Source organism: Numenius arquata, chromosome 8, assembly GCF_964106895.1.
Source record: "Numenius arquata chromosome 8, bNumArq3.hap1.1, whole genome shotgun sequence".
In the NCBI taxonomy this organism is placed as follows: Eukaryota; Metazoa; Chordata; class Aves; order Charadriiformes; family Scolopacidae; genus Numenius; species Numenius arquata.
Window position 1 is genome coordinate 53,581,689 of NC_133583.1, and position 12,074 is coordinate 53,593,762.

Here is a 12,074-nt window from a genome sequence, read left to right on the forward strand (position 1 = left end):
ACCAAATACGTTTGCCCTAGAGGACTGGCAGGTCCATGAAGCTCTAAAAGTTATGGATGCGTTGACTGGAATTGTAATTTGCAGACAGCTTCCTTTTCCCCAGGACAGGCATTTACCGAGATCCAAGTACTCCTTAAAAGGAATATGGATATAAGCAAATGACAGTTTCCTCCAGGGGATTTAAATTCTCAAGTCCCAGTCAAGCAGCAGGCTGATATTCTGCTTGAAGTTAAGAATAAGAGTGAACCCAGTGGTCCTAACTGTGTTGAAAGCCCAAGCCCAATGCACCTGAAGAGACTATTATCAAGCCAAGCTTTCATTCTCTGGCTGTAGCCACATAACACATTTTTTTATGTCCATAAACAGGAGAGAGAGTTCAGCAGTGCAACTACATCCTGTTTAAAGGATGCAAGACTTCCAATTCAACACACTCCGTGAAATGGAAAATACCAAGTGATACCTTGCAAGTTGGCTCAGCTATACTGTTTTAAAGTACTGAGATAATTTCTTAGCTGTTTTTAATGTGAAAAATCCTACCTTGGGATAATATTAGTAATATATCTTCCCGTGTTCTTCTGGGTTTTTTTGGTTTGTTTGTTTTACAAAAGAAGTTTCATTAAATTCATTCTTTATATTGAGGACATTAAATCAAAGAGGTGATGTGCTAAGAAAAGCTGTACAAAGGAGAACTGTTCCACCACACCCTCAGTCCACTCCTGTTCTGCTCAGAAGAGGTTTCAACGGGTAAAGCCATACACACAGATGTGTATTGGATGAGGGCCTTTTCCCCACCTGGAGGAAGCTTAGAATTAAGATTAAAATACACAAAGAATCCATGGGCATACTGACAATTGTAGAGCTCACCCATCTTGATGATTTTTCTCCCCTACAGATACCAGGCTACAATCACACCAGTTCTTGCCTAGTCTCCATCGCTTCTATCTTCCTATCTCATGGCTAGTCTTTGGAAAAGTAAAACCTTTTATGCTCTCTTATGGGCTGCCTGCTGTGCAGCAGGGATCCAGTTCAAACACTCTAAAAATTGAACCCAATAGATTTTAAAACTGTTGATGTGAGACTCCTTTACTGGCCACTCTCAGGTCAGGCTGTGACAGCTGCTGTAGTGGAAAGCAATTCTGGGTGTGCTATCAGAGCAGCGCTCAGAGTCCTACAGCTGGGGATTCATCCTTCCTCCCCCTCTTTTATCCTTCATTCCCTGCCTGGTGTGTATCTAGACAGCTCAGCAGTCGAGCTGCTGGTGGTGAATGTTACAGAGCAGTTTACATGCCTTGTGTCATAAGCCCTGTAAATGCCTAGTACAACATGGTATTTAATGGAAGCATATCAGCTCATTCTAAAGCTTCTTTACCTGGTGCTGAGCAAACTGTTGCTGCGCTGCCTTTTTAATCAGTTACCACCAAATGTGTGCGTGTGTGAGAAGGGTTTTAAACATTTCTCTGTCCACTTCCAGGCAACAACCGACAAGCCTACAACCCTCTTATTACGCCTTCGAAACAGAGTCCATTCACTGTTATCTACAGCACACGTTATCACAGGGTATTCTGCAGAGCCAGGCTTACAGAACATATCCCTAATGTTTCTCGTACACCAGGTACATATCGGTTAGACACAGAACTACCGGGCACACACATGGCTCTGAAGGAATGTATAAGAGGACGTTCAGGAAGTTACACCTGATGCAGCACTTTGTTTGCAGGATGAAAACACAAGAGATACTCCAGCAGTAACCATTACTGATATGATGCTAATTGAGGCCTGAGACACTCATGCAACCATGTTCACTCTCTTTGTTAGAAGAAGCCAGAAATTCAACACTTTATCCCACCATATATGTCCCAAACATATACCCTGTGCACAGACTGATGGAAGATTCTTCACTCCTGGATTTCATTTAAATAGTGCAGCCTGGGGGCAATTTTTTTTTAATAGAACATATCAGGTGTAATCCTCTAAATTCTGAATCTTTGAGGTATTTCATTTAGAAGAACACATTTTCATACAAACTGGAGTCATTTGGAACAGGTTTCCGCCTTAACGATACTCTCCCTTCCTCTATTTTAATTTTCTTACTTTTCTTATTGAAAAAAGTTACTGCCTACACCAACAACGTCAGAATTCAAATAACACTTATCAGACTGAAAGGCTGTCTCCCATTTTCATGCATGTAAGGTATCCATTTGTCTCAATAATTGCAAAGTATGTTTCAGTCACACAAGTCTGAACAAAATGCATAATCTTAACCAATGTAGAAATATATCTATTACAGGCTTACATAGATGTTTGTATAGATCGTAGAGTTAGGATGTAAATCCTGAGGAACACGAAGAGGTTTAAAAAAAAAAAACCCACAACCTAATCCACTTATATAGTGGCATGAAAGGGGGTAGTACTATGATCTTATTTGCCACGAATGCTGTAAAAGAAAGAAGCTGACAGATAGAATTACATACCACCAGTGCAAACAGAAGAGTAGTCAGAGTTTGTTCAGTTTTCTCATCTGTCAACAGGAACAACACTAGGCTAAATTAATATTTTTGTAGAACCTAGATATCCTACTTTCTTTTGGTCTCTACAGGGAGGCAGTATGGCTGGTTTCTGAATGTGGGGTGTTATTTGCTTTGTAGTTTGTAGTCCCATGAAGGCCGTGGGTTCCCTGAATTTGAAGCTGAGTCTCAATCTGCATTTCTTAATCCAACACTAGAAGCTTTGAACAACTCCAGCCTCCCTGATCCTGTTTCTGTTAAGAACAAAACAAAACAAAACCCCCCACAACTCAATAATATAACAGTGGGATGAAAAAAAGTCCTAAGAAATACATCTTTGAAGGCAGATGTGCTGAATACTTGCCCTATCAGTTCACAGGTTTGGGGCTCACTGTATTTTCTTCTTTTATTTGCTTGACTTGCTGCCTGCATGTAACTAGATAGTTAATAGAAGCACGCCTGTCCTAGGAGGCCAATATGAACTGACTGGCTGTGTTTTGGTTCAGGTCCATTAAAAAACTGAGCATTAATTAATCACTGACTTGCAAATAGCTTGGAAGAGCTGTTCAGCCTAAATTGGAACATTCTGCAATTGTTTTACTTTTGGTCACAGGCACTTCGGTGATAGGAAACTTCTCCCCTGCCAGGATAGGATGTGCATAAATCCAGCCACTCCTGTGTTAGAGCAGACCAGCCCAGAGACTGCTTCAAGCAGCTCCGTTTCTTTCTCTAGCAAGGAAACTGCACACACGAGGAAGAGCTGTCATAAGCAGCACTCTTGATACAATCCCTCCATTGGAAAGGAAATAATATAACCTACCAGGGCAAAATGCCAGCGGAGCATACTATGTGGGCAAAGAGCCTTCCCTGCTTGCTGTCTGCCAGGCCAGTCAAAACCAGCTTCTCCTCCTTTTTTCACTCAGCTAGGTGAAACCGTAACTGTAGAAATCAAGCTGCTGCTTGAGCTTTCCGTACATCACCAACAAGAAGGATGCCTGTGATCTGGGGCCTGTTTTCTGTGCTCCAGCTGCTGATGGTCACAATGAATAGATGGAGAAGGCTGCAGCTCTGTCTGCAGAAGGCAAGCCAAGCAAATAGAGATGTTTGACCCCACACCTGAAACCTCGGTAATGTGAGGCGCGAAACAAAAATCTTTATGGAAATGTAAACTAAGCCAGCATGACCTACAAGTCATTAAGATAAGCATATTCAAGGGAAACATGATCTCATTTGTACAGGAACTCTTCCCACTCCTCACTGCAAAAACTGTTCTTGATAAATAAGGAAGATAAATAAGCAGTTGTCAGTACAATGAGTGCTAAGTGAGGAGGAAAATGAGAGGCGAAACTAAGGCACATATTCTTAAAATGCCAAAATACCAACATAAGAAATTAAATACCTAAACCTTACAGTAATGACATTTTTTTTTTCCTCAGTAGCCAGATATACTACATATGTCTATATTGCAAGAAGCTATTCCTTGGAAATAGGGAAAAAAAGGGGAAATAGGCCTCCTTACTGGGCAAAAAAGAGCTTGTATTCAAAATTCTCAAGTCTGATAAGTCACCTTAATATATTCATCCTCCTCCTTCCCCTAAATTTCACTTTCAGTGGAGAAGCCAAACCAGAAATCCCCAAATAATTTAGAATTACCCTTCCTGCTCCCTGTTTCTTGCTCTTGTTCCCACACAGTGTGCACTTATGCATGGATGGTGAAGAATTACGTGTCTCATGAAAACTTCCCCCTCACTGCCCTAAAGCTGTAAACCTTCCCCAACTTCCAAAATGCAGCGGAGAGGTAAATGGGCAATCACAGCTAATCTTTCTCCCTCTGTAATGTTTCTAAACCTGTGGAAATTTCAAAAGCTACCAAGACAGAATGACAAAATTAAATAAAGCTCCCAAGCTTGAAGCATGGGCCCTGGTTATTTGACTGAGCATGGTGACAAAGAGAAAAAGAAAAGCATAAAAACAGATCGTAAGACCAGTCAGAACAATTCTACAAGTTGTTGATACATTGAGATAGCCAGATGGCTATGTGTTTTTTGAGGAATGAGACATTGTTTCTATTTGAGCACTCAAAAATGCAAACAACTTTGTCAGTTTTGTTTACAGAACTCACTTTCCATTTCTTTGTCAACTGGTATTGAAGACCTGGCCCTGAGGCAGCTGCAGAACCTGATGGATCCTTTAGAGCCTTTTGGCTGCAGTTCAAAGGCAGAGAATATATTTTAACTCGGTACCAAAGATGCACTTTCAACTTGCTATTAAAACAATAATACAAACACAGGGATAATGAGAGAATAAGGAGAGAAATGAAGAAAGAAATGGAAGACTGTGGAAGGGAATGGATCACAGGCTCTCCAGGACTAGTTTCTATAATAAGTGTGTGAGACAATCTCCTACAAGAGGGAAATGGCTTATTTGATCTAATAAGTCTTTCTCTTCTTGAATTTCCACAGTATGGAGAATCAATATGAGGGAAATTAAAGCATCAGGAGCAGACTCACATTTCCACTTGTGCGTTCCTATCTCAGCAAACTCTTATTGAGATCGAAGTATTTACCTTAAGTGCCCAGTTCACGTGTGCTGCAAGAGGAGCGAGGATTTCGAAAGGATACATGCTTCTTCTGTGTAGGGGACAGCAGTCGTAGGTCCATCCAATACGTAGCTGTAGAATGAGACTTCCAGAGTGTAGCAGTAGGATGTATCGTTTAACAGCCCACCAAGGAAACGCCGGCCTGTCCCTGCTTTCACAGCATCTCTGTTGAACGATGTACTGGACTGCAGGAGGAAGAACACAGAGAGTTCATGAGCAGGACAAAGTGAAAGGTTGGGAAGCAGTCTGTTAAAATAGAAAACAGTTACATTCATATTGCCAAATTTCATTTATACTATATGAGACTGCACTATTTTTTTAGCATGGCCTGGAAAGACCGTTAATGGAAATGCAGTTCTGGCACACAGACTATAAATAATGCCTTGCAGACTTTCACAAAATTAATCTCACTTCGCAAGTAACATCAGCTTTTCTTTGAACCTTGCAGATGCTCCATTCTCAAAAGTTAAGCTGAACTATTATTTGGCTATTGGGTTCCTTCTCTCTGCTGCATTCCCCTGTATCATAACCATTCTCCCCCACCTCTTACCCTAGACTCTTTTAAGCAAAGTAGAAATACAGTGGCATTTACGTTTTAGTGAAACTTTCTCACCTAAGACATTTGACTGGTTCTTAAATTAGGTCACACAAATTTCCACTTCACTAACTTAAATGTTAACTGGATGTTGCTCTCTGGGTGGAAAAATATACTGCACTATTTTACAGCATTAGCAGTACAGTATAAAAGGCAGTATTTTGTGCTATTACTGAAGATCTGGCTTTAAGAACCCTACAGCTTTATGACTATTCATTTGAGGGGTGGAAGGGAAGACTCCAAGTATTTCCATAAATGAGTTTTAGCTCTCCTTTGAAGGCATGACATCTGGGGACTGAAAGGGAGCTCATCTTAAGGTTGAGAGAGGTCTCAGAGCTTGTTCCTTCCAACTACACAGAAAAATAGATTCTGATTTCATTTTGGTTATCAGACTGTATTCACAAACCTCATAACCATTAGACTGAGTCAGTCTGGGCTCAGCACAAGCTAGTGACCAGCACTCAAAAACAAAAAGAAAAAAAAATTAAAAAAAGAGTACTTAGTAGATCCAACTTGGAGCTGTTGCGTAAAAGGCCTTAATATCTCCTGTTTTAAGACTAAGTTGCCAGTGAAACATAAAGGATCCTTAACACAGATTACAGTTCAGTCATTGTGCCTATGGTGAATTCTTTGAGCTATGCAGGGTCCTCCTATTGAGCCTTAAGGCTAGTAACTTTTCTTGCTAACACAATGTTAGTATTTTTCAAGTCCATCTCTTATCAAAAACAGAAAATATGTTTTATTTCTTATTTAGAAAAGTAGATACAATGGTTCAAAATACGAAACTTCTCTAGACCAAGAAAATTAGACTAATACTGAAATGAGCAACAATTCTTGATGAATAGTGCATACCAGAAGTTATAAAGAATGAAAATACTTGTGTGTTCATTAACATTCTGAATGTTTTGAAGTCTCTTTCATGTTATAAAAGGGAAGAATTTCCAGGTTAATTAAAATAAGATTAAATTGGGTTTCTTATTAGCATTATATAAAGGACTTTCCAAATGCAACTTGTTGTCCTTGTGGTAACATAATATTTAGCTTTGTGGTAAATTGTACACAGAGTGTATTCTGTTATATACGTATCATATAATTTGCTCCAAATTACATGGCAGAAATCTTGAGGGTATTCTGAATACCCATGGGACAGGGAGGCAAAGCTCTCAAAGACTGATGGGGAAATTAATTCTTAACTTGATACATGGAATAAAATACTTAAGGAGGTCCACAAGAGGCAATGTTCTCTGACTTCCTGCAAAAGAAGCCTTCAAAAGACTACTGAGACCTTGAAACTGAGGGATACTTTGTCTTCAGTTAAAATTCAGAAACATAAAGGAAGATGATCATGCTCTGGTGATTGCTTCATAAATCAAATAAACATTGATTTCGATGGATAGTGCTTTATGTTCAAATGAAAAGTTCCTGTGGTGGAACTTTTTATGCATGAAAGCATCAGCTGATGAATGGGTGTATGGAGCCAGCTCAAAGGAAGAAGACAACAAACGTGTCAGACCATGGTATGGTGGTTTTTGAGCAGAAGTACTATTCACAAGGGGAATGAGCTAATTCTATGGCTGTATTTGGCACAGTGAAAATAAGGAATGTGTCAGAGAAGTGATTCAGGGCAGACATTAGGCACAGAAGTACTCCAGTGATTAGGAGATTCAGTTATTTATATGAAGTATCTATGAAGACTATGGAATCTCATCAACTACGTTTAAGAACAAATTGGACAAGTATCTGCTGAGTATAGTTCATGTCTTTGGGATACAGTTTGGACATGAGGTCCTTTTCAGCTCTATTTCCCATGATTTCAGTCAGGCTAGAGGGAGGTTATGAGTTGAATTCCTCATAGATGATTCTTGAGAAAAATCTTACATAATATTTGCATCACAGTTCTTGGCACGGTAAAGGAGGACCATGCCAACAAAATTTGCTGATGACACACTGTGGAATGAATCATCATTATGGAGGAGGCTCTGAATATCATACCAAAAAAAAGCAGTGGGATGACTTCGAGGACCAGAGTGATAGTAGTCAGATGAAACTCAGCTGCACAAGTGCCAGGTCATGTACTCAGGGCCTAATAAAAAACAATCTCTGCTGTAAGCTGAAACCTCATCAGCTGGAAATAGATGAAGACAGAGTCTGATGTATTACTTCACTGAAGTGATTTTCGCTTTCTGGCAGAAAATAGCTCAGAAGTTGGATCTGGTTATTGGCAAAATTATACTTACCATATTTCAAAAGTGAAGCATAAGTAGTTTAAATAATTTGAAGAAAGGTTTGTAAATGGCCAAAAAAAAAGAAAAAAAAAATTTGGATCTTTCCAGAGTCTGAATTTTTATAATGCTATTTTGTGAGGTTTGGGGGTTTTCGATTTGTTTTGTGGGGTTTTTTTTCCCCTCTTTTTTTTTTTTTTTTTTTTTTTTTTAAATATAAGAGTTCCAGTTTCAGCTGTGCAAAATTATTTGAAATGGCAATGGCATTAGTAAAATCACCTGTTCATTTCTTTGCCAGGTAGTGCTGCACTTCCAGGAATAAAAAGAAGCTGAACTTTCATTTAGGTGCATAAATGTAGACTTTGGGGGTTAACTTTGTCCTCATTTTGAAAAAAAATCTAATGACATAGACCAACTTGATGCCTTGAATAAAAAGCAAGATCTCCGATTTGACTCAAGAAGGCTGGGGTAGAGAAAATATAACATAAACCTTTCTAATATGAACACATGCATGTTTTGAAACAGCAGCATGGGCTTGGCTCTAGAGCAAATGTTATAAGCCAGAATGTGATTTGATGTTTTAGACAAAAAGGAGAAAATTACAGATTCAAGAAAATTCAACTAATGACAAGAAAGGGCCGCAGGTACTTGCTTGAGTCCAACCTTCTACTCACTGTTTCAAGTCAAGATAAATGGAGTGGAGAAATTAACAGGCAAAACTTTGACTCCTCACCAGAGCTGATCTTGGCAATGGATAATGCTGAAACAAAGCCTATGAAAAGCCATATATTATCATGGCAAAGAAAGAGCCTTTTGCATGCATATTTATTTAATCAAACTCTAATCTGGGGAAAAGAAGCAGGGGAAGGGGACAGCATCAGCGTGGGGCCAGGGGCAAGAGCAGGGAAGAACACAGGGAAAGTTGCCCACAAAGGAGTCTCTTGTTTTTCTGGGAGAATCTATTGCCCTAAAACCCTTGCAAAGCTGAACTGAAGTCATCATTAAGCAAATGCACTGAGCAGGCACAGCAGGAAAACAGCTAAACAAATATTTACTTCTCCAAGACTGAATTGCATGGGAGTGTCAACAACAGCAACAGCAAAAAGTACAAAGTCTGGAGAGTGGGGGGAAACACCAAAGACTTTGAAGTTCTTAAATAGGGATATTTATATAAAATCAACAGTAATTCTTTATTAAAATACACAGATGCATTGAAGCCCACAGGAGGACTCTGCTTCCCAGCTTGTATGAGAAAATTCAGTGAACAAATAGCTATCTACAGGATTAGGAGATGCCAAGCAACAAGAATCCAGTGTTAAAAGAGCAGAGCAGGAAGGGTGAAGGATTCTCCCACTTTCGGTGGGAAGAAACCCACCAGAAAACTAGACCTGAATTTCACACACACTTGGGAGCCTCAAGGTGTGCTGCCCTGCTCTCTACATCTCAGGCATTAGTGGCAGCTTCCCCAGTCCTTCCTACCAAATTTCATTCCTCCTCCCCATGCTTCACTGAATACCTTCTGTATGACCAGTTTCCCCATTGGGCATGACAGTGAACAGCCAAGCAGCACAAAGAAATTTGTAAACCAGTTTGACCTTAATCAGACATTGCAGCAGACAGAGATGTGTGGAAAGAAATAACAAAAAAAAAGCATGCAAATTCTTTCTGGAGTGGTCTCAAAGAAGAAAAAAAAAAAATCTTGGCTCTTGGTCAGACCTCTCAATGTGCCAGAACCCCTGTCTCCAGGGCAATCTTGTCTCTTGGCTGGTAAGGACACTCTACCACACGGTGTCTCTCCTCAGTGAATTCAACCCCCTGGTAGCTCGCTGACAAGCTCAACAGCTTAGGCAGCTCCCATGTGGCTGAGGGATACTCTTGGTTTCTCAGCACTGCTCCATCATCCTGCTAACAACTACTGGAATGAATGCCCCGAGCAGTCTATATTCACAAAGTAAAGGCAGGCAGTTTACCGATGCCTGTCTCAATTTCTCACAAGAGTGGCTCCAAAAGACAAAGAGGGAGAACAGCATATTTGTCACACATCTGAGACTGAATTTGCCACCCTTTGGTGTCCTGATGGACTTGGAATCTGAGTGATTCTGCTTGGTAGGAGCTTCCATTGGTGGGACCTCCTCCTCAGTGTACGTGTGACTTCACAGGGAACTTGTCTTGCTACAGCATCAAAAAACCTCAGCTTGCACAAAAGGAAAAGGCAAACCCAAGTAAACCTGGGTCCACTCTTCAGTAGAAGAGGAGATGCCAAAAGGGGCTGAAATATCAAGCAGGCTCAGTGTCCAGCCAGTGGTGGATGGGAGCTTCAGTTCTACCTTCCACTGATGGTAAGGCAAAGGGACAGGGTACAAAAGGGTACTTTCTCATACAGGACTTGTTGGTGAATGAATCTTTGTCATCTTCTGAAACTGTTCAACATATTAGGTAGGAAAAGGATCAAGGTATAATCACAATGCAAGTCAGACCTTGCCAGGCTCCTAGCATGGGAAGCACATCACTGATGATCAATCCTAAGATGTTTCTCAACCCACCAAGAAAGGAAATGACAAGGTACAAATGACTCAGAAAGTAATTAGGAGAGAAATCGTCGACCAGACAGAAACCTGGTCACAGGCTTTGACAGATTGAGAAAGATGAATTTCTGATGTAGCAAGGTCTAGGGAGTTCCTGAAATCCAACCGTTAGATTTTACCAGCTGTTCACACCTACTGCAACATAATCGATTGTTTATGTGCCCATGGAAGGAAGTAGCAAACTGCATATATCTTCAAAAACTTGAGCTCTAGCGTGCACATGAATGTTTCCCAGAACATGTTTCATTTGTCCTCACAAACAGGGTATCCGCCTGAAACTCAGAATAAAGGGATCTTCCCATTTGCAGATGGGAATCATCTGTTTATGAAGATGTAGGTCTAGGAAGTGTTTTACTAAAGGATGTAGCATGTTCAACTGTACACTCACAAGAATCAGAGAATCATATTAGAAATCATTCCTGGAAAAGAGAAGAGACATAAACACTAAGAGGATTCATAATTAGAGAACGGTTTCATGCTACAACATATAATTAAGAGTATGCTGTGTCACCCTATGCCATTTCCATTTGGGAAATAAGTTGTATTTCACAACTGAGCCTAACTATTCCATAAAAAAAAAAAAAAAAAACCCCACACCAAGACAAAAAACAAAACAAAACAAAAACCAACCTCAACCCCAGAAAAACTGCCCACATTTTTCTCATTCTGTAGTTGAGCAATAAACACTTTACCTACTGGGGTAAACTGGGATTATGCATACAAATTGCTTCATGTTCTTCACCTATCAGCACCAGCAATGGCCAAGTGTAATCAGGACTCAATTACAACCTTACCAGCATTATCTGCTGATGCTGCTCTTATAGCTGAAGAGCAAGCTTTTTTTCTAAAGCAGGTCTGACCTCTATGAGCCCTCAACTCACTGCCCCAGTGTAGCAAAAAAATGATGATAAAAAAGTTAGTGCTCTAGAAAAGAGAAATGACACACTTGTCATCAAGGAAGAATAGACAGGCCATTGGGAAATGGACTGGAGCCCAGACAATGTCAAATCCATCTCGGTGAAGAGTTTTACAGTATCAGCTATAACTCTCTCTTATTTTCTAGAATGCTTTATTGAAGTCTCCAAAAGTTAGAGCGCAGAAATACACTGGCTTTGAAATCTTTGCCACAGAAGATTGTAAATAGCATTAGTACAAATTGTGACTTCTCTGTTTGCCCCTCCTCAGGCTGCTATAAGAGTGATGCAACTGGCAGCTCACTTTCCTCATATGGACACTGCTAATTACTGCCATGGTGTGCCCAGCAGTCACTGCTTTGACCCTGCCATTCTTGCAGCTGGTAGCCCATCAAGCTACCTTGCAAGCAAAACTTGTCTCCTTACTTCTGTGGAAGCACTGAGGAAACTTCTCACTTCAAAAGCCAACTTAACTCTCTCCTCACACCCACATCTCACCAGCTCCATTAACTCTCTTAATAGACTGGAAAGCATATGCGTTAGTGTTTTTTGTGATAGACTATCAACTCCATGCCAAGTGGGTCTGGAGACTTGGAAATCATGGCATTTGGGAGGCTGCTATCAGGCAGCCTTCTTCCAATTTATTTTACAAACA

At 40.3% G+C, this 12,074-nt stretch overlaps 1 protein-coding gene across 1 annotated transcript in view; it reads right to left on the reverse strand.

The window, feature by feature from the left end:
- AGBL4 (AGBL carboxypeptidase 4) overlaps window positions 1-12,074 on the reverse strand; it is a 948,845-nt gene that overhangs the window by 81,574 nt on the left and 855,197 nt on the right. Inside the window, exon 11 of the mRNA XM_074151806.1 lies at window positions 5,126-5,288. Within this exon, the coding sequence (XP_074007907.1) occupies window positions 5,126-5,288 (163 nt within the window). The remainder of the gene's footprint in view (window positions 1-5,125; window positions 5,289-12,074) is intronic.